We start from the raw sequence: 24431 nt of genomic DNA, 5'->3' as shown, positions 1-24431 counted from the left end.
TCCGCTATATATTATATATATATATTTATTTATTTATTTCGAATCATTAATGTTATTGTAGGATCATTAACTACCGGAACTTATATCTACGATATATAAGTCTTATATCAAGAGAGTCACAAAGTCTTGACAGTGTCTGGTTCCTTCCCCCCCTACAGGAGATCCCGGGAGCCAGCCAGCACCGGGAGGCGGAGAAGGCGGGGTACCTGACCAAGCTGAGCGGGCGTAGCTTCCCCTACATCCCGCAGTGGAAGCGGCGGTACTGCGTCCTGGCCAAGGGCAGACTCTACTACTACGAGCGCGAGGACAGCAAGTCGGGAGAGAAGGCCAACGGTGTCATCAACCTCGAGTACTTCGACCACGTCGCCGAGGCCGCGCCGAAGGACTGCAAGAAAGCCACTAATGTCTTCGTCATCACCTCGCAGGACCGAAGCTTCTTCGATCCGGTGAGTACAGGCGCTGCTACGTCTTGGGGAGGGAGAGGGGGAGGGAGGGTACATGTACAAGAGGTACCTGGCTCAGGTACAAGAGGTACCTGGCTCAGGTACAAGAGGTACCTGGCTCAGGTACAAGAGGTACCTGGCTCAGGTACAAGAGGTACCTGGCTCAGGTACAAGAGGTACCTGGCTCAGGTACAAGAAGTACCTGGCTCAGGTACAAGAGGTACCTGGCTCAGGTACAAGAGGTACCCGAGTGTCTCAACTGACATCTGATCCCTGGAACCACAAATCGAAACTGTCTATTTTCCGCTTGTTACAACTTGTAATAAAGTTGTTACATCTTGGCTTAGCGTGTTTATGACGTATTAGAACGTTGTTACAACTTGCTATATTGGTTGTTATAACTGGTTAGGTGGTGTTAAAACTTGTTCGAACGTTGTACCAACGTCGCAGTTTCGGTGTGTGTTTGGCGGGATGCTGGAATGACCGGACTCGAGTAGCCATAATTACCTCGTCAAGACAGCAGTAGTCTCGCCACACCTTCAATACACTAAACAATTATATATCCCTAATGAACGATAACATTCAAGACAAAAAATGTGAACACACTGTGTTCAGGCGATGAGTCGAAATAACGTGGCTAAAGTATGATGACCGTCGTCCCTTCACCTTCTAGTGTGTGTGGTCTGGTCAACATACAGTGTGTTTAAACCATAAAGACTAAGAAAGAGAACAATAGAACCGACCTTCGTTTATGCCAATGGGTGCCGACTTTAAGACCGAATTTGGTATTACAACGATAACAAAGTATTGCATTTACCCCAACTAGAAGAAGAAACCACACACATGTGGGAGCCTTAGCCTACAGTTAGTTTCTAGTTTAGTTCATTTATTATGCACCCCATACCCATCTTGTGGGCGGTAGTGGAAAGGGTTACAGAGGCACATAATGGGCTCAGGGACTGAACCCCACAATTCATTTGGAGGCCTGGTCGACGACCGGGCCGCGGAGACGCAAAGCCCCGGAAGCACCTCAAGGTAACCTCAAGGTAGCTAAGCAAGTTACAATCTTGATGAAATAGTTAGAAAATTCAATTTAAGTCGTCACATCAACAATGGGTTCGAGATCGACCTCAAGTACAGGCTCTAAATTAAGCAACTGACATATGTGGAGAGGTAGTGTCACAATTGATATGTTTGTCCTGCACACCGCCCCCCATCCAGTGGGCAGCGGTGGATTACAGAGTCCAAGAACCACCACTCCTGTAACCACACAAGTTACAGAATATTTCCCGCTGTAGGGATCAAAATGATCAAACTATTAGTTATCAAAGAGTATGTATACATATTTTTTTCAGTCACCCGGTCACCTGGTCACTTTAATCACCTGGAGCCGGTCGGCCGAGCGGACAGCACGCTGGACTTGTGATCCTGTGGTCCCGGGTTCGATCCCGGGCGCCGGCGAGAAACAATGGGCAGAGTTTCTTTCACCCAATGGGCAGAGTTTCTTTCACCCTATGCCCCTGTTACCTAGCAGTAAAATAGGTACCTGGGTGTTAGTCAGCTGTCACGGGCTGCTTCCTGGGGGTGGAGGCCTGGTCGAAGACCGGGCCGCGGGGACACTAAAGCCCCGAAATCATCTCAAGATAACCTCAAGATAACCCCCTAACATTAATATGCCCCGGAGCGCCAACAGAGCCACAGGTAACACAGCCACAGGTAACACCTGTGGCTGTGTTACCTGTGGCTGTGTTGGAACACAGGTAACACCTGTGTTCCTCCTATTTGTGCCTGCAGGGTCGGGCTGTTAGCTCTTGGACCCCGCCTTTCTAACCGTTGGTTGTCTAATGTACTGACTTCCGACCTGTTTGTTTTGGGAGTCTTGCCGCTTCTCCTGAACTCACTCACTCTCTTTCTCTCTGCCTCACACACACACACACACACACACACACACACACACACACACACACACACACACACACACACACACACACACACACAAGGCTCGGGGGGGCCATGAAGTGTTCTCCGCCGTGAATGAGGCCGGGAGAGGCTGTGTGGTCTCAGGTGCCCCTCGCAGCCCTGACACACTCCTGCTCTTTGATGTTAATTGCTTCTTAATATGATGGGTGAGGAGTGGGTGGTGCCTTACATGTTATGAAGAATGGGGCAGGTGGTGGGCTACATTTATTTTTCGGATTTGTGGATCTATTGGATTTGATTATACTGAACCTGTGTGCCGTTCCACTTATATATATATATATATATATATATATATATATATATATATATATATATATATATATATATATATATATATATATATATATACACTGTAGTTACAATATATTAAACAATAACTGCACTGGAACACAAGACGTCACTCAATGAAAATGTCAAGAGTTAACAATTGTATGCCAACACACAAGAGCAAAGCCGAAAGAGCCAAAAAGAGCCGAAAGAGCAAAGCTCAACCCCCGCCAACACAACTAGGTGAATACACAATTCATTTTGTTCAACAATTGTTGTGTTACAAAGTAAGTTACTTCTAAGCCTCGTCACGAGCCATAAAATATCACACATGCAATTACTAGTGCTCAGCTAGCATGAACTTTGCCATTATTAAGTGTTAATATAATTATTGCTTCTTTACTAGATGCACAGTCATAGGCTGGCCGAGCTAGAATGGTCTCGAGGGCTGAGGTGAGCCACTATCATAACACTGCACATTCCTACTGAAAGGTCACTCGGTGAAAATTATGACCCCCCGTCGCGTGTCCATTGCTTTCTCACCAACACTATAACATCGGCAAATCAGTGTTTGCATTTGGTAGAGGTCTCAATTATTCTTAGGTGATGACACTGAAATCCAATTGTTTCATTAATATACTGATGAGCAAGCTAATCTCCATTTTCTTTTTTGTAATGCTCAGCATGAGTTAACAGAATTGAAATTTTCCACTTTCCTCAATTTAATCTCGTGTTAGACAAAGTGCCATTTCGTGTCTTAAAAATTCCATCACAAATGTTGTACATTTGACAACCGGATGTGGGTTTGACACAATACTCACATGTTTATATCCAGTTAATCGCACAGTGCTTGTTTAAATTTGTTTGAATGTCGGTTGTTTTTTTGGTTAGTGTGTTACTAAAAGCCTTGTTTGTCTAGCAGGGTCGGCACCTCTTCTCAGCGGAGTCTCTGCCGGACATGAAGGATTGGGTCAAGAAGTTACAGGCAGCGCTGGAACAAATACGAAACAACAATCGACCTGCGATATCGACCTCCACGAAGGAGAGCATAAAGAGGAGGAAGGAGGAGAACCTGGAGAACAAGGATAAAGGCCAGAATAAGGAGAATCAACAAGGCGTCGCCAAAGAGAAGAAGAAGAAAAAGACGGAAGTGAGAATAATGTTGGGGAATTATCTTCCCTAGGGGGTACATCGTTTATGTCTAACTACAGACGTTACCATTCATTAACCACTTGGGCCGGACGGTAGAGCGACGGACTCGCTTCATGCAGGTCGGCGTTCAATCCCCGACCGTCCACAAGTGGTTGGCTACCATTCCTTTCCCACCGTCCCATCCCAGATCCTTATCCTGGGCCCCTTCCAAGTGCTATATAGTCGTAATGGCTTTGTGCTTTTCCCTGATAATTCCCTCCCTCATTAACTCAAGCTAAACAGCATACATACATACATACATACATACATACATACATACATACATACATACATACATACATACATACATACATACATACATTGTGTGATGTTTCAGATTGTGTTTTATCGTTCCCCGTCCCTCCAGCTTTCACCCCCCCCCCCCCCTCCTACAAACACCCTTGTCAAAGTCGTCAGTCACCAGCAGGTCCATTTCATTGGTTTGCAAAATTATTTGAAGAGCCTGGATTCTATGACTTTTATGTCACTTATAAATGATGAAGCAATATTAGGAATTATTGCGTTATCCAAATTGTCACATCGGAATAAATGCCAAAATGGATACATCATTTAGTTAATTAAAATTAGCGAGGAATGCTGTAAAAAAAAAAGTGTTGCGATATTGGTCCCCGTACTTTAACGCCCATCATAGTGTGTTAAGATTGCCAGAGCTGGCCTGCCTCATTATGGTTTAATCTTCTTTTATGGTCATTGAAATTACATGACGCGATAGCGAATGGTGTCCGCTGTTAAACGCACATGTTGTGGCCGTAAAGATGGCCCATTCTCATGCTTTTATGTCTACTAAAAAGCAGGCTTGCATGTCTGTGTCCACAGCATTTTGTGCGGGAACAGGTGGCTACGCTTTCGTTCCTGTAGGCTGTTAAGGCAGACCTGGGATCCTGTCTGCCTCTGTCCTCCGGTGTCCAGGCGCCGGTCGATTATTTTTACCGGAAAAGCGAGAAAATGGGCTGAGTTACGCAGGGCAAATTGCTCGGTCATTATTAAATGGAACCACATTCAGATGCCTTTATAAGAGATTTGTAATTGCATTTAATTAGGTACTTCACAGACTAGTTCTTTACGTATGTTGTAACCTTTAGTTTCATTTAATTCGATATATTTAGGATTTCTGAGCTTATGGGAGTGTGAAGATAGGGCTTGGCTGGGGGAAGGGAGTGCTCATCATTTCATAGTTTCTTATCTCTATAGGTTAAAAATAGCCGGGGATCTAAGACCTGAGCCTGTCTAAGCCATTGAACGCAAATGCAGGTTTCTAAGATGCTTCTCATTTAGGTGTTTTACTGTGTGTGAGTCGAATGTGTGTTCCCTGTATCTCTTGTTTCAGAAACCGTTTCTTTCCTATTAAGGGAAAGCAAGTACAGTATCAAGCATTATGCTAGGCTGGAAAGCACAAGCGATTTGAAAATATTGAGCATTGTGGTGGCATCTTAAAGGTGCTCTATTATGCGAACTCTGACGTCTGTCTTCATTCCTAGATCTTTTGTATGTCATTTCCTTTCCTGTGATTTGTTTGCATTTTGTATCCTGCATCCAGTTGAAGTTCTTCATTCTTTCCACACATTAATGGAATTTATCACTGTTGAATGCCATTTTTTTACGTTGTCCATTACGAGGTATCACAATTACATCTTTACATCTTTTTACAGTTTTTGTGTCTTTTTACTAATATTCCAAAGGAAGATACAAAGGTGTAATTCGTAATTTTTTTCTATATCTGACCTGGGAATAAGTGAGTAGTAGTGTAGTAGATATTCCTAATATCTGAGGAATAAAGGTTTTTACTTTGCTTGGGCTTGATTTTGCTTGGTTTACTGTTTCTCTTTATGTCCCATTTGTCAGGAAATTGACAATGAGGCCCATCGCCTCACATTGACTGTTATTCCTCTGAACTTCATTTATGTTCAGATTATATATATATATATATATATATATATATATATATATATATATATATATATATATATATATATATATATATATATATATATATATATATTTTAGTACTTTCAGGATTTCACCAATTTCTTTGTTTTCCTTTGTTCTCATCCAAGAGAACAAAGAGAATTCTCTTTGTATATATGGGTTCAATATTGGAAGTTTTTTAATTTGATTTTGCAAATGTGAATTTGTATTTCTTTATATCTCACATGCAGCTTTTTTGCTCCATTTTCATTTCTTTCATGTATTTACATATTTGTGCTTGTGGGGTTTGGGCTTTAGCTCTTTGGTGTCGCCTCTCAACTGTCAACCAACTTGTGTACAGATTCTTGAGCCTATTGGGATCTATCAAATCTACATTTGAAACTGTGAATGGAGTCTGCCTCCACCACATCACTTCCTAATGCATTCTATTTGTTAACTACTCTTACTACTTACTTACTACTCTTATTCTATTTATTAACTACTTCTATTAACTACTCTACTTGTCAGAATTGTCTGACACTGACAATTCTTTCTAAGGTATCTGTAGTTCATTTGGGTATTAAGTTTCCACCTGTGTCCCCTTGTTCATGTTCCTCCCATGCTAAATAATTTGTCTTTGTCTACCCTGTCAATTCCTCTGAGAATTTTGTAGATGGTGATCATGTCTCCTCCTACTCTTCTGTCTTCCGGGGATGTGAGGTTTAGCTCCTGTAGCCTTTCCTTATAGCTCATACTGCTCAGGTCTGGAATATGTGGTGTGATAGTGTTAGCTACTGCTTCTATGCAGAAATATCACTGCCCCCCCCCCCCCCAAAAAAAAAAAAAAAAAAAAAAATTACATCCTAATATCCTCAACTTCCAGGTTAGACTATTTTTTCTTTGTTGAGGTATGCATATCTGCTTGAGCATTTCAGTTATTTTCCTTTTTTTGTAGTTATATACCAAATTCTCATTCGAAAGCAGTCCAATTTTTTTTTTTCTCAAAAGAATCATACTTCAGGCAGATCTTCGTCAGTCTATTGTGCTATTCCATGCGAGGGAATTTTGGTATCTAGCAGTTTTCCTTGAGACTTTTGTTAAATCTATCTTCCCAATCAATACCATTATTGTTGAAAATGTATTGACAGTACAGCCCTTCCCACTTATTCAGTGAACATTTACAAGCATGGATCATTGAGCATTTAAAACTATCATTCCTGACACCGGATGAAGTATCTAGTTGTGATTGGATATATCATCTGCATTTGCATCTCATAATGGCAGATGCACTTGAACACATTTTGTGAAGAACTCATTTTGTGAATAACCTAAAATATGAAACTAATAAAAAGTAAGACCAGGATTCAAAATTTTGTTCTATGGTTAGAAATTTATGAAGACACCATATATTATGGCAACTCAAAATGAATTGTATATAGTTTTTGTATTATTAAAATATTCACTTCTAAGTTTTTTTTTGTATATATGGAAAGAACAATTCTTTTAGAAAGAAATTATGTATTTTGGCAATAAAGCTTATTGGTTATATGTACATTATTAATAATGATAGTATTGGCTACAATGGTTGTGACGGCATATGAGTTAGTTGGACCATATGTTTTATTAGAAATTTATATTATAACATTTAGTATATTTTGTATAAGGTGATTTTTGGTTTTGTAATGGCATATCACAAATGAGAGTCACTTTCTTACTAGAAATGTAATAAAAACATTAATATAGTTTTATTTAGCAACATTTCATTCAAGACAGGAAATGAGCTGAAACCAAAAAAGTCTTTCATTAGGTGACTAACTTCTCGATGCAGACAAAAGTTTCAGCAGCAGTACCTAGCTAGCTTAGTAGCCCATTTGCCACGGTAATTTCTTGGCCTTGACAACCCTGTCAATTTTGTGCTGGAATCTTATACAGTACTGTATAATTTCTATAATTTATAGAAAAAATCCTCAGTTAATTAATTACATAACTAGATATTTAATCTGCAGGAATCCCATCGATCTCGCAAATCAGGCGTGTCCTCGGAGATGCAGACCCAGACAGTTGAGTCAACATCAGTGGCATCAGGACAGGAGGCAGAGTTGCAAATGATGACATCATTGAAAGGAGGTGTACAACTGCCAGGACTAACATCACACAAGGGCATTCAACTGCCTGGACTTTCAGCCAAGAAAGAGCTGCAGGATGCAAAAGTGACAGAGACTTCTGAAGCAAACAAGGAGGAGCTGCCCATGTCTGGTCCGACACTGCTCTGTGTCACAAAACAGCGGGTGAAAGGGCCACAAGGTACTACTTGTGTATGGGCAAAAGGGAAGGCTTGCAGGTCTGCTGTGTAAAATATAGCTAGTGTTTATGTGTAAAATATTGGACAACGAGTGCTGTTCAAATGCAAGTGCTATGCACCTGCATGAATATTCCCCCCCCTCCCCCCCTAGTGTTAAGTAGCATAAGGATCTTTCACTGTCATCAAGCTGGTTAACTTTTTTCCTTCTTTCCAGGTCGACGTGCACCACAGAACCATCGGCGCACCTTGGCTGCTAATGCACTCAAGAAGCGAGCCAGTTCCCTCTCGGCGCTGGAGTACCAAGACCTCAATGACAACAGGTCAGAGTCTAGTCAGGGTCAACTAAGCTCCTCCAGAGACTCCCAAACACCTGATAATGAGGTGGAGGAGGTGGAGGAGAGTTCTCAAGTGAGGCAGGTCCAGTTTGATGACATTGATAATGATCTTTTCTTCAAATCTAGAATGAGAGAGGGGGGTACAGGTGGGGAAAATGTGGAAGAGGAAAAGGCAGAAATAGAGTCAAAGATAGGAAAAAGGCGTTCGTCAACCTTGAAAGTAAATTTTGATGAAGGGGAACATCGTAGATCAACTTCACGGTCAAGAAATGGTACTTTATTAAGTAATAAATTATCGCGCTTCAGGGAAACTATGATATCCATGAAGAGAAGCAGATTTGAGAGTAAGGAGCCTCTAGGTTCCAACCATCCTGATGATATAGACAACTCCCGCTGGAATTGCAGTATCTTATAACACATGTTACAACTTGATTTGACTCCTCTTCTGAATATGAGCTATTTTTTTTAAATAACTCTTCTTGTATTGATACCTACTATGTACATGCAAGAAAATTAAAATAATGCCTGTGTCAGCAGCAATTTACAAAAAATCAGTTGACAAGGGAGGTGAATCAGTAAACACATTTACAGGGATCTTCCATATTTTTATGATACTTCCTTTAAAATAGTCATTAACAAAAGTTGTACCACAAACAAATACGTTCAGAACTACTAAACTACACATTATATGGAAAAGTACAAAAAGGAATGAGTTAGAGAAATAAAAAATTATTAACATTTACGATTAATGCTGTAAATGGCAAATGCTTTTAAGGATTAATTTGAGAGATTTCCAGTTAAAGTAGGGGGTGCTGGAAACATGTTTTTGGAGTTGCTGAATGAAACTTTTTAATGCTCTTAATTTGGAAAATTTGACCATAGTATAGATATGAGAGCAAATAAAATAGAAGACCCTTATATCAAGAATTGTATACCAGTTGGTATACAGTATTAATATCTGTACGCAAACCTCACTGGTAATAGATTCTCATAATAGGAATGCAAAATGGTATTTTAAATATACGTGCAATCTGCTATCAGCAGAATGAACAGTAGTCATATTTTTCACGTAAAATTAGAAACGTACCATGACGTGCCTTAATGTGATTGACCAGAAGGGTCTAATCCTTTCAGGTCGTGATAACAGTAATATGACATATGTACAGTATATGATATTACAGTATATACAGATTATATAATATGTATATGTTCATACACATAGGTATATGTGTATGGAATTTTCTTAACTGATCTCCTGATCACACCAGTAATGCTTAGGTTATTTTCATTTATCTCATTGTGTATATATTAATTACGGATAAAAAACACTAATATATTGTGATCTAATCATAATCTCTACAGCCTTATTTACATGCAATGTGGCCTAACATGGGCCATGCCTGCGAGTCTTAGTGTAGACAGTCTGTTTCTGAAGGAAGCTAGTCTGCCTCTGTGAGAGGTTCTTGTGGTATCAAGACTTTCCAGAGGAGTTTTTAAAGGCCAAGGACAATGCTCCCAAGGGTCTCTCAAATCCTTAACTTGAAACTGAATACTTAATATGAACAATCAGCACTCAGAGGGATAGTTTAGTACATCACACCATGTTTGGTTTAAAAATTATAGTACAGTATTATCAATTATTTGTTTTCTTCAGGAGTTTATATATAGTCAAGTAAACAAGCAAACCTTGTTACATCAATCAATTCAAATGTTATCAAAGACTCATTGAATATTTTGAATAGGCATACGCTACATACATGCAATGGACCATTTTATATTGCCTATACGTATAAAAACACGTTTGAGAGCTTCAAGACTTGTCCTGAAACCTTCCATGATCTTTGGTGAGAAATCCAAGTGTTGTGGAGTGTTACAGCCACCTTGTTCACAGCGTCTATTTTGTAGTGTGGTACTGAAGCCTTACTTGTTGATGCAGGAAACGATTTGCGACTGCTCTCGGCTTTAAAATATAAGAGAATATAATAGTTACAAAAATCTTATATCATGCATATAAATATATATTTACTATAGAGTATACAGTAGTTTAAATATTGAAATGATATTCGTTATCGTTTTAATCTATGCATTACCCATGTCTGCAGCAGGCTTTCCATAGTTCATCTGGGTTATATAACTCAAGGATCCTAGGCAGAATATTGAGTGTTTCTGAGTGGTGTATATTGTATTATATTTACAAATACATATACCAAATGTACACATACGTGTGTGTGTGTGTGTGTGTGTGTGTGTGTGTGTGTGTGTGTGTGTGTGTGTGTGTGTGTGTGTGTGTGTGTGTGTGTGTGTGTGTGTGTGTGTGTAATTACTTGAGTGTAGTTACAGGATGAGAGCTACACTCGTGATGTCTCGTCTTCCTAGTACAGTACTCTTTGTCATGTAACACTCTGAATTTACCAACGGTTTTGGCATATATCGCCATCTCATTTAACTTGTTCCAACCATCTACCACTCTACTGTATTTTCAAAAGAAAAGTTTCTAATATTTTTTGGCACCTTTGTTTCCTGAGCTAGAATCTATGACCTTTTGTTATGAAATTTCAGATTTCAAGAATTCCTCTTTTGTTCTTTGTGTGTGTGTAATTACTGTACCTAAATGTAATTACTGTACCTAAGTGTAGTTACAGGATGAGAGCTATGCTCATGGTGTCCGTCTTCCCAGCACTCTTTGTCATATAACGCTTTGAAAGTACAGACAGTTTTGGCCTCCACCACCTTTTCAGCTAACTTGTTCCAACCGTCTACCACTTAAAGTGAAAAGTTTACAAAAGTGAATTTTCTTATATTTCTTCTGCATTTTTGTTTAGTTAGTTTAAATCTATGACCTCTTGTTCTCGAAGTTCCAGGTCTCATGAAGTCTTCACTATCAATTTTTTCGATTCCTGTTACTATCTTGAAGTTAGTGATCATATTGCTTCTTTTTTCTTCTATCTTATAGTTTTGGTATATTTAATGCCTCTAACCCCTCCTCATAGCTCTTGTCCTGTATGTGTGTGTGCGTGTGTGCACGCGTGTGTGCATGTGCGTGCACGCACGCGTTTGCAAAATATCAAGAATGATCTTTTAAAGGTTACTGAAATTTGTTGCAACTCAAGACAAAGTTTGAGCATCATTTCTCCATTGCTTGGTGCTTTGTTGATGCAATTCACAGCATTTTTCCTGTTTCCTTAGTGACCAGTTTTGTGGGCAATGAATTCATGGACGAAAAATAGCATTTGATGTTCATGTTGATGAACAACAATGATAAAAAGCCAAAATTCCTTCAATCACCACTTTCTAAACTAATTTTCAGTTTCTGCTCAATAAAAGTGATCATTCAGTTATAATGAACAAAATGCTGTTCATAAAAATTCTCGCTTTGCGCGTTCAACATCTTATATTAGTGTTATATGAGTGTTATTTCTAGTCACTGTTTCACATATAAAAAAAATAAATACATAAATCTTCAACACAAACCCACATCATCCATGTCACAAGAGAGTGGAGTCCTTTTTACATATTGTAAACTAGCTTCACTTTTGTAGTGTGTATTGTTTAAGTTAGAAACAAATTTTTTTTTTGCTATCAACTGCCAGTAATATGCTTCTTCAGTGGAAGGAACAGGTTTTAAATTGTGCCTTTGAACCCGGAGAGCAGAGTGCCTTAAGACGTCTTTAAAATACCTGTAGATGTACTGAATGTCTTTCAAATTTTTTGAAATGGGTAACTGAGTGCCTTTAAAAGATTTTGAAATGGGTATTCTGAAGGTCTTGAAAAGCTTTTATATTAGGTAAAATATGTGCCTTTGAACATTTTTGAAAAGGACATAAAAGCATGATGAATGAGAATGTAATGTCTCAACTGAAAGAGAAAATAACATGGCTCTGAAGTAACAAATCAGAGAGTATACTGTATATGTAATTAGGAGCCCTGATTAATGTTTAAAAAAGAAAGAGTAAACTATACTCGGTGGATATCTTTGTATACTCCTAGAGAAGTGATTATAGTTATGGCAACGTTTTATACTCAAGAAAATTGGGTTATGCCATATTTAAAGAGAAATGATTATGATCGGAAAGATGGTCATACGCAGAAGGTAAATTGCAATCTGATTAAGAATGTATATTGAGGGATGGATAAACTTGAATGAAGGCAGATTTATCTTGGGAAAATTTATGCATGAGAAAGTGTTATTCAGTAGTTGGGTATACAAGATTGAAAGAAAGTCATTTTGGTTACGGTTAAGAAAATGTAACCGAGAGAGAAGGGTTTATCTTTGAGAGTAGTAATAAGTTTAGCAAGCAGTTAAACTCTGAAAAGTAGTTAAATGCATAAAAGCTGTTATATTCTGGGGATATATTATATTCTGGTTTGTGGTCCACCGAGAAATGTTAAATACAATATAGTATGGGGAAGGTGGTTATTGTCAGTAATAATTATAACTGAGCAAAGGTAATAATACTCAAGAGAGGTGGTAAAATTTTGGGAGAGGTGGCTACAACTTGGGAGGGAGTTTTACTTGGCGACAGGATACACAGTGATGCTCATTGCTGGCGGTTATAATTGTGGCTCCCAGTTTGATATACCGCATATGTTACTCACAACGAGATCTGGCATCTCGGCACACTGTAATGAAGAGATACTGCATGTACACCAAGAAGTGAACCCCACTTCTTGCTGTATATGCACAGAGTTTACACTAATCCTGAATAACTTTTAGGACTAAAGTATACTTCCTAGTTGGTCACAAGATATTGTGATGACATTATTAATGCTCCCACTGTTGATGCCTCGAGACCAACACCAGGCAAAACTGTGTACATGTTGTTGCTTGTGCTCCAGTATCAGTCTTGTCTGCTTGCTGTTTTGTGCTGGGTAATGCATGGTGATGATGCTGCCAAACGATTATATCTTGTCAAAAAGGGTTTATGGAAAAACACACACACACACACACACACACACACACATGTAGGGGCCTGACAGCTGAGTGGACAGCGCTTCAGATTTGTAGTCCCGAGGTTCCGGGCTCAATCCCCTGTGGAGGTGGAAACAAATAGGCATAGTTTCTTTCACCCTGATGCCCATGTTAATGTAAATTTAGCAGTAAATAGGTACCTGTGAGTTAGACAGCTGTTACTGGCTGCTTCCTGTGTGTGTGTGTGTGTGTGTGTGTGTGTGTGTGTGTGTGTGTGTGTGTGTGTGTGTGTGTGTGTGTGTGTGTGTGTGTGTGTGTGTGTGGTGTGTGTGTGTGAAAAAAAAAATATTTGACAGTTGCGAGGCGGGCCGAAAGAGCCAGAGCTTAACCCTCGCAAACACAACTAGGTATACACACACACACACACACACACACACACACACACGAGGCCTTGTGGCTGAGTGGATAGCACCTGGGGGTCTTAGTCTTAATGGCCCAGGTTCGATTCCCAGTGCATTCAGAAACAAATGGGCAGAATTTCTTTCACCCTGATGCAACTGTTTACCTAGCAGTAAATGGGTACCTAGGAGTTAGACAGCTGTTACAGGCTGCTTCCTGGGGATATGCATGTGTGTTAGAGAGAAATATATGTAGTGTATATAATAGAGGGATAATAGATTGCATAGAAAGTCGGGATCCAAGAGCTAATGGCTTGATTCCGCAGACATAAATAGTAAATACACACACACACACACTCACGTACCATTATCTTAGGTAATTACACACTATATATATATATATATATATATATATATATACTGTATATATATATATATATATATATATATATATATATATATTATATATATATATATATATATATATATATAATATATATATATATATATATATATATATATACTGTATATATATATATATATATATATATATATATATATATATTATATATATATATATATATATATATATATAATATATATATATATATATATATATATATTATATATATATATATATATATATATATATATATATATATATATATATATATATATATATATATATATATATATATTATACAGTATTTACAAATTATTAACCTTAGGATTTGAGGTACAATATTTATCAATTCTTCCATTTGCAAAGCCCTACAATTTCTTTTAACAAATTGTTATGGGAGATGCATATTCTACTGTGATGCCTTTTCTAATTCTACAAAAGGTATTGTCTTGCATTTTGGATTTTAAAGTTGGGCATTGACATCTCTTTCGTCTAAGTATCAAGTTCTCTTTTAGCTCATTCAAAAAACTACCAGTACATTGAAGATTAAGGTCATTAATCAACTAAAAGCACTTCAAACTCCATTTCTTCAGTGCCTTAGAACAAACCATATTTCACTGTGTTCTATAAGGAGTTAATTGATGTAGTTCAGCTACTGTATCACAGAGTTAAAAACCACTGGAGGGCTTGGTATCAAATGTATATGGTAAAACAATCACTAAGAACAGTGAATAGGGTACAGATGTGCCTGTGGAGGTACAAGCGTAGTACACATGTTGATGTTGTACAGAGGTACAAATGTGGATATATCTGTATAGTACAGATGTGCATGTTGTGCAGAGGTGCAACTGTAGAGGTACTGGCATAGTGGTGGTGGTGTACATAGGTGCAGATGTTTGCAGTGTAGGTATGGATGGACTGGCATGGTATGGAGTTACATGTGTAGGCATGGAACAAAGGTATTGGATGTATAGTACAGTATAATGTTGGATGAGGTGTGGTAAGGAGGTGGCAGGTTTGTCATGAGTATGAAAGGTACTTACCAATGAGTGTCTATGGGGGAGTGAGGTCTAGCTCTTTATGCCCTACCTGCTAGCCTTTTACTTGTTGCATTTCAGCTTAACTACATAGAATTTTCAAATTCTTTGTCGAATTGGGCCTTAAAGTTGTGGATGGAGGTGGCTTCCACAACTTCCTCTTTTAGAGCATTCGACTTGTTAACTACCTGTACAGGGTACGAGAACTTTCTTACATCACTTCCGGTCATTTGTGCTTCTAGCTTCCACCTGTGTCCTCTTGTCCTGCTTTCTCTCAATCTGAAGAGGCAGTCCTTGTCCACCTGCTCTATTCCCCTCAGTATCTTGTAAGTTATTATCAAATCCCCTCTGTTCATTCTATCCTCTAATGTTATGAGATATAGTTCCATTAACCTATCTTCGTAGATTAGATCTCTTAGCTCTGGCACTAAACTTGTTGCAAACCTTTGTACTTTTTCAATTTTGGTTTTATGTTTCACAAGGTGCAGATTCCATACTGGTGGTGCATATTCCAGTATTAGTCGAACAAATGTTTTGTAGATTGCTTTGAAAGAGTTCTGATTCAGGACCCAGATTCACGAAGCAGTTAGGCAAGTACTTACGAACGTGTATATCTTTCCTCGATCTTTGATGGCTTTGGTTACATTTATTAAACAGTTTACAAGCATGAAAACTTCCCAATCAACTGTTGTTATTGCTATAAACAGCCTCCTGGTGCTTCCGATCTCATTAACTGTTTAATAATTGTAAAGAAAGCTGCCAAAGATTGAGAAAAGATGTACAGGTTTGTAAGTGCTTGTGTAACTGCTTCATGAATCTGGCTCCAGGTTCCTAAGCAATGTTCTTATATTGGCCAGCATTCCATATGCTGCTGATGTTATCCTGTTTATGAGTGCCTCTGGTTTGAGTGTCGGAATTATACCCACTCCCTGGTTCTTCTTTCCGATTCCTGTAGCTGCCGTCCCAATATAGTGTAGATGCCTTCTGGTCTCCTCTCTTCCATTTCTTATCCTCATTACCTTACACTTGTAGGAACTGAATTCTAGCAACTATTTGTCTAACCACTTCTGGAGTATGTAAAGGTGTAAGTATCTTTGACTAACCTTCTGCAGTTCTCATCTGTTTTCACATTCCTCATCAGTTTTGCATCATCTGCAAACATTGACATGTGTGAGCTCACATCCTCGGGTAGATCGTTCACATAAATTAGGAACAGCAGTAGCCCCAGGCCAGAGCCGTGTGGGACACCACTTGTTACATTCCTTCAGCTTGAAACTTCTTCTTGGACTGTGAGTCTTTGCATTCTGCCATTCACATACTCCTTTAACCTGTTCAGTGTTTTCCCAGTTATTCCAGCCTGGTTCTCCATCTTGTACAACAGTCTTTCATCGGGATCAGTGTCAAATGCCATTGAACAGTCTAGAAAAATATAATCTACCCAGCCTTCCTTTTCTTGTCTTATTTTAGTAATCCTGTCTTAAAACTGAATGAAGTTTGCCAGAAACAATTTTCCATTTCTGAATCTATGCTGATTTTTTGTAACAAATTCTATCCTCTCAAGATGCTCCACTATTCTCGACCATATTACTTTCTCCAGCACTTTACATGGAATACATGTCAATGACACTGGTCTGTAGTTTAATGGTGCCTTTCTATCCACTTTTTTGAATATTTGGACTGCATTTGCCTTTTTCCAGACAGCTTTGAGAATTCCAGTCTCAAGCATTTTATTAAAAGTTTTAGACAACAGGTGGCAGAGTACTTCCACAGCTTCCTTCATCAGCCATGGTGAGATTAGGTCTGGCCCCACTGATTTAGTCACATCTAATTTTTCCCCAGGATTTTCTTTACCTCTTCCACAATGACTATAATGCCAGCCAGTATTTCCTCTGGCTTTTTATCTTGTAATCTTGGTCTTTACTCTGGTTCTAATGTAAAGACCTCTTGAAATCTTTCATTAAGTTCCTTGCGTACCTCCCTATGTAAGTATGAAGCTCTCTAAGTGCATTCCTTGTTTCTTCAAACTGAGTATGGGGTCCTACACTGTTGTTTTTCTCCTTATATGGCTATAGGACAGCTTTAATTGTTCCTTAGCTTTTGCAGCAATATCTTTTTCGAATTTCCTCTCAGCTTCTCTCCTAATACAGGTGTATCCATTCCTTGTCCTTTTTAGTGTCTGTTGTTCTATGTTTCCAGTTCTCTGTACTTTTCCCAGGCTTTTTTTTTGTCTTTTCTCTAGTTTCCTTCATTGCCTATTGAACCAGGAGTTTACTTTACTGTTTTCATCCACCTCCTTCTTGAGTGGTATGAAATGAATTCCATCATCTAGTTTGCTGTCTTCCCTTCCATTTCTCTTTCCCATTGGATTTCCTGCGGAAAGTCTTTCATCCTCTTTTAGTCCTCGCATCTGTAATCTCATTTCTTCTTCAATGGGCTTCTTTGTGTAACCAATTCCTTCAGCTCCACAATGTATCCAAGAATGACAATGCAGTGGTCACTAACTCCTAGAGGCATTTCATATTCTATTTTTTCAACATCTGCCTCATTTTGGGAAAACACCAAGTATAGTGTATGTGATAGATTGTTTGCTCTTATTCTTGTTGGTTCTGTGACTTGCTGCTTCAACAGATGCCATGTCTGTCATGTCTACCAATTTTGTTCTCTGTCTCATTTTCCCTGTGGGGATCCTTATTTATCCAGTCTATGTCACTGTGGCTGAAGTCTCCAAGTACTGTATTAGAATTTTAGCTCTTTTTACCCTTTAAACTGTTGCTGCTTTTTCCATCACCACTGACAATTCTCATTGCATCTGTCGTGTGTTCTTTCCTAGGCCTTCTATTGTTTGGTAGGGATTATAAATCACTGCCACCACTACTGCTATTCTTAGTATCGGTCATTATTATCATGCTTAGTATCAGCTTATTCTTAAATCAGTCATTATAAATCATGCCCCCCAACACTGCTATTTTTAGTATATACTCTTGCTGGTCAGTTCCCTCTGCTATTTTTAGTACTTCAAAGCTCCAGTGTAGCTGTAACAACAAAGCTACACGATATAACCCCCCCTCCCTCTGTGCACCCTATCTCTCCCTATTACTTAATATCCTCTTGGGAAGATTGCATTTCCTATATCACTAGTCAGTATTTTCCATTATTGTGATCAAGAGCAGTTGTACTTGCACCGCACTTTCCTGTAACTCTATTCCTGTATTAGCAATTAGTATATTGCTTTTATGTCACTACTCATACCAATTGGAATACTTTTGTTTCTCCAAGGAGTATTTGTTTATGTGGCTACATTTCCATATCTGATAGGGGAGAGGGGAAAATGGTGAACCAGTTCTTCTTAACAATTTGTTTGTGTAAATGCCTTGCTAGGCTGGGCAGCCCTCCTATTCCCTTCTGTAGTATTCTGTTTTCTTGTTAAGTTGGTCTACCCCACAGTTTCCCTGTATCGTACTCTGTTTCCAGAAATTTTTGTTTCCCAATGGGGAAAATCTCTTTTCCCCATTGCTTTGTCCTGTAACCTGTTTTTGTCATTTTCTGGTCTCCTTACATTTCTCATTTGCTTGTCCTATCTGATTCTCTTTGCTGCCTCCCTTTCCTCCGTAGACATGTCCTGTCTAATAAACACTGCATGGTACTTTTCAAAATTTCTTAAATATCTGTTCTCAGCCAGTATATACTTAACTGGGTTGCTGTTCATATTAATAAATTTTACTGGTCAACTTCTTCCTCTCTGAAACCTACCTAGTCTGTAGAAATGCTTAATTTTCCCTTGTTAATCTCTGACGTGAATTTTGGTGTGGTAAAGCATGGGGTGGTGGGGAGAGGGAGGGATTATTAGGGGGAATGTGCCAAGCCATTATGACTATATAGCACTTGGAAGGGATCAGGAAAAGGATTTGGGATGGGACGGGGGAAAAGGAATGGTGCCCAGCCACTTGGACGGTCGGGGATTGAATGTCGACCTGCACAAAGCAAGACCATCGGTTTACTGTCCAGCCCAAATGCATGGGGTGGGTGTCTGGAAACTAGGGGGGGATTGGGCTGGTTATCCCTGTTGCACTGCTGTAAAGGATTATCATAGTGTGATTGATGATAATGCATGCTTAATAATGTACTGTACAATAAAGCAAACCACTACAGTGTTCATGGAATGAGAATTATTGTTAACATTAGGCAATGTTGCATATTTTGTTTTGACTAGCCCAGTGAAACTCAAGTGAGCCCTTAAAAGCCATTCAATATTGGTAGAGATTTTTTAATCAATCCTTTTTTAAATTAAAGTACATCATTACTCAAAGTAAAAGGAATAAAGTGCACCACCGACTGTATCAAACCCCTACTTCAGTAAAAGGTTACAGTTTCACATGGGGGTAATTTTGTCAGGACAGTTGTACCAGGAATAGCAGCAAGTAGTTACCCAAGTTTAATTACCTAGGTGTAGTTACGGGATGAGAGCTACACTCTTAGTGTCCTGTCTTCCCAGCACTTTTTGTCATACAGTATAACGCTTTGAAATTACTGACGGTTTTGGTCTCCACCACCTTCTCAAGTGGTGGAGTCCTGAGTGTGCACAGAACAACACTACTGGGCATAATTTATTTAAGATTATCTCTCTGTTTCACGTAAGATCATTTTCGTACCTACCGTACACAAAGCTGCCTCAAAGTTTTATTTCCTGAGCACTACTGAACTCTTTTTACTGATTTTGCCAAATGAGATTGATGCTCATATTAAATGTAAACTGTTGTGGATTTTTTTCTCCAATGGAACCCAGTCTAATGATAAATAGAATACAATCGTAAGAATTCGAGGCAGTTGTAATCGAGTGCAATATGAACGAAGTTCAGATAAGTCATAAATTCCTGCTAGACTGGGTGTGCACGACAATAAACAAAAATCTGCAAAATATTAATTTTTATGTTAAAAATTTAAATTTTCCATATGAAGTTTCTATCAAAAGATAATATGCACAAATGTCATTGTGCATATTTTGTCATTTGTTCTAATACAAAAAATAAATAGTGATAAAAAATGTCTAGGATTAGAAATAATGGATAATTGGTTGTGCAAGAGGGATTCAGAACTCTGCATCCTATTTTGAGGAGGAATCCACCAAACTGTATATCCATACTGGTCTCTGTAAATTCCACAGTATCTGAATCACATCACATGGTACTGTACGTTCATAGTAATATATTTGATCTGTCTTAGTATTCTTATGTGCAAGATGTGCCTTGGAAGGGGGATATGGGAGAGGATACAGATGGGGATATGGAAGAGGAGATGGGAGGGGTTTTGGGAGAACTTATGGAAGAGGAGATGGGAGAGCTTATGGAAGAGGAGATGGGAGAGCTTATGGAAGAGGAGATGGGAGAGCTTATGGAAGAGGAGATGGGAGAGCTTATGGAAGAGGAGATGGGAGAGCTTATGGAAGAGGAGATGGAACGAGATATGGTCATAGGCTTATTGAGTGGTATATTTGTGATTACCAGATTCTGAAGTTCAGTACAAATATCACACATTAACTTTTAAATTAAAATAAATGACCCTAATATATTTAGAATAGAATAACATCTGAATTTCCACTTAGTAATCTTTCCCCATTCTTTTGGTGCTTTTATTTGAGGCCAGAACTATATTATTACACAGTTTGCAGGCATTATTTGAGCCCAGAACTGTATTGTTACACATTTTGCAGGCTTTATTTGAGCCCAGAAGTGTATTGTTACACATTTTGCAGGCTTTATTTGAGCCCAGAACTGTATTGTTACACATTTTACAGGCTTTATTTGAGCCCAGAAGTGTATTGTTACACATTTTGCAGGCTTTATTTGAGCCCAGAACTGTATTGTTACATGTTTTGCAGGCTTTATTTGAGCCCAGAACTGTATCTTACGTGTTTTGCAGGCTTTGCGTTTAATGCGGACCATTGTACACGTTATAGTGTTGCTACATAATAATGGATAAACATTACTAAACCTTTTCAGACCTGCCTCACTTTTTAGGTTAAAAATAAAGCTTCACAAAAAATCCACTATGTATATGCCAGATTTTGTTTTTCAGCGGTCATGAATTGATTTGCGTTAAGGGTCCATTAGAATTGCAAGATGTGTAAATTTTGTGCTTCCCCTGAAAGTAGTTAGAATAGAAGCTCTATTTTCTATGTAAGTATTTTTTTGCTCATGTATTTTCTAGGTAATTGTAGAAGAATGTATTTGTGTGTTAGAAAAAGCAGAAGTAGGATGCCCATGCAACAGCCACACTTGTTCCTTAAATGTCAGTGTAAATCCTATATACAGTACTGTATTATAATTATTGTTCAAATTCTTAATGTTTAGAATGTTCTGTAGCTCAATGTTTATTAGAACCTGTGGATTTTTCTGTTCACCTTTGAATGGTGTTTATACTGTAGTGATGCATATGAATGGGGTTTGCTATACACACACACACACAAATGGTGTTTATAGTAAGCACCAATGAATGATGTTTAGTGATAAATCTGAATGCTTGCATGTTGTATGTACATTTTAGTACCAATTTTGTTTATGTTTGGCTACAGCTAGCGAAGTTTTTTCACCATTGTGTAATGTTTGACGACAACCCCCCCTCTGTACGTAGTCCCTCTAGCTCACTTGACCCTAGGTAATAAAGTTGTGCTATGCTGTAGATGTATTTTTATTAACCCTTAACCAGAGAATGCTTTTTTTTTTGTTAGTGATTTAATTTCACCCCTCCAAGTTTGACCTCAGTGTTGACATGACCTGTCTTGACCTACCCTTTTCTGATCTCTTGTGATTGGAGAGTTTCTAAAAAAAATTCCTGTGACATTTTTTACTCTTCCAAAAATTTAAATTATTTTTCAAGTTATGAGTCACCTGATAAAAAGAATTGATTCATTTAGTTGGTAAAATTACATTTTGTCATATTAAAACAGTTTATTGTAACTATAAAGTTTCATTGTATTTAGCTGTTGAGGTGACTCAAAACTAAAGGTAATATGGATAGTTTAGCATCAAATTAATACCTCAAGATAAAATTTAATAATTATATACAGTGTACCTCTTAAAGCGCTAAAAAGCTCTCCTAACAAATTTTGAGTGAGCAGCCACAGTCATGACACCGGGGGCCGGTGTAGAGCCTCGGACCGCCTCTTACCAGGTAAGTTAAAACACAGGTAAAGAAGAAAGGGCATGCTCAGTTATTCTTCTAAATAATACTGTACTTCAATAAATATTGCACAGAACCATTTACCCCTCTTTTGAACCCTTTCGCTGTGATAGGTGGGTAGCATTTGCCTGATGAAAAATAGTTGTTCACTCCTAATAAGATTTATGAAATGCCCAGAAAAAAATAGTGTTTACATCTTTTAACAATTGTATCAAAATTTGCAGAGTACGCAGTGCCAGTACAATGCTTTATTCATATTTAGAACTCTATTACCATTGGTAATTATATACTGTAATGATTAATGTAAAAATATATAGGCCCTTTTTTATACATTAGAAATATAAGGAGCAAGTAAGCAAACTCAACAAGAAAATCAATTTTTTTTTTTTTTTCAAATAGTGACAAAACTGTGGGTATAGTGGAATCACCAAAATCTGGACTTCCATTTTCTGTAACAGATCCCCCTAAATTATTAATCGTATCTACCACCAGGATTTATTTCTTGATAAAACGAAACCCAGACTCCAGAAGGAAACGTGGTGAAATCTGAATGATCGACTCATCACTTAAGTTATTTCTATCAAATCACATCTTTTATTACTAGTTTTGATAATCACATATTTTTGGGAGTGGGAAAATGTTCACTCAACTTGGGCAGTACTTTACTATAAATTGTTTAGTTAGTTTAGTTCATTTATTATGCACCCCATACCCATCTTGTGGGCAGTAGTGGAAAGGGTTACAGAACCACATAATGGGCTCAGGGACTGAACCCCACAATTCATTTAGCTAAGCAAGTTACAATCTTGATGAGCTAGTTACAAAATTCAGTATAAGTCGTCACATAATCCAAATTGTAAAACGAGTTATGTTACATTTTTTTGCCGAGGCATCCAGACCTGGAGATGCTACCTGCGGTTCTGTTGAAAGAATGAACCTTCATTCTGATCACTATTAGTAGTCCTTGTTGCTCTTTCTGCTCCCCTTAATACAGTACAATTTGTAGGGTATTTAAATCCTGGGATTGAATTAGTGGTGAATTGTGCTAAAGTCTCCAGGAGCAACGGGATTCAAACTCATAATATACTTGAGAAAGAATCCAATCCCTATTCTAATTTTTTGTACTGTTATAATGAAGAAAGTGAGTGCGAGATATTATTTATGTAGGTGGGCTTTTGTAGACTATGAAAATGAGTGTCACATGAAATTTAAGAAAATCATGGAAAAGGAGAGGGGCATTTCTATTTATCAAAGTAAATTGTTTCATAGAATAAACTGTATATTATATTCCTAACATTACCCATTTCAAAAGAATTGTCTGCAGTTGTAAGCCATTCAATGGAACAGAACTTGGCTGCTCAGGCTCAGTCAGAATAATGGGGCAGACCTTGGTTGTAAGGGTAAAAGTACTGTATTTACTGCACCTGGTTTCAGAACAAAAAAGAATGTTAACTCACATTCAACCCACCAGGAAGACTCATTTTATTTTTATTGTTTTTGTTTACAGAAAGGTGGGTATAGAAGCAGATGACTTCTGACCCCTGTTAACAGGCTGAGAGCTTTTCCTTCCTTACCCACTAACTTTTCCCCCCCTGCAATACCACCAGCCACTCAGTTAACAGCCAGGTATCCATTTACTGCTAGTTGAACAGATGTGAACAGTTAAGGATTGGCGCCTAGTCAATCTTTCCTGGCCGGGATATAAACCTAGTCGAAATTGCTTGTGAAGTATGCGGCGAGTGTATTATCACTGCGCCATAGTGTGAAAGATGTTAAAAGCCATTACTCAATGATAACTAAAGTCCATGTGATTTCAATAATCAGCATTCAAATGGTCATCGAGCAAAAGAAGATCTCTATTTGTGACTCCAATAAAGTGCTAAACCAATACTGTTCTGTATCTCTGTATATATTTACTAGAGAAGAATTTGATATTATGCCTGCAACTGAACAGATCTATGTAGGTGGTGGTGAAGAAAAGTTTAGTCATTACTTGGGGAGAAGTGTAAAACATTTTATTTATTTTATTTTATTTTATTTTTATTTATTTATATACACGAAGGT

General features: G+C 38.2%; 1 protein-coding gene across 4 annotated transcripts in view; it reads left to right on the top strand.

Annotated features, from left to right (window-relative positions):
- Nucleotides 1-24431, top strand: part of LOC123764954 (uncharacterized) — a 196835-nt gene that overhangs the window by 147673 nt on the left and 24731 nt on the right. For 3 of the 4 annotated variants that reach the window (XM_069333279.1, XM_069333278.1, XM_069333275.1), the window contains exons 2-5: nt 159-446; nt 3613-3840; nt 7814-8111; nt 8324-8429. In XM_069333279.1, coding sequence (XP_069189380.1) covers nt 3649-3840; nt 7814-8111; nt 8324-8429 — 596 coding nt within the window. In that variant the 5' untranslated portion in view covers nt 159-446; nt 3613-3648. Of the gene's footprint in view, nt 1-158; nt 447-3609; nt 3841-7813; nt 8112-8323; nt 8430-24431 lie in introns of all 4 variants that reach the window. The other variant, XM_069333276.1, reaches the window with a different exon arrangement.

Source organism: Procambarus clarkii, chromosome 29 (assembly GCF_040958095.1).
Source record: "Procambarus clarkii isolate CNS0578487 chromosome 29, FALCON_Pclarkii_2.0, whole genome shotgun sequence".
Taxonomy (NCBI): domain Eukaryota; kingdom Metazoa; phylum Arthropoda; class Malacostraca; order Decapoda; family Cambaridae; genus Procambarus; species Procambarus clarkii.
Note: the sequence above shows the minus strand (reverse complement) of the source record. Positions and strands in the feature narration are given on the sequence as shown.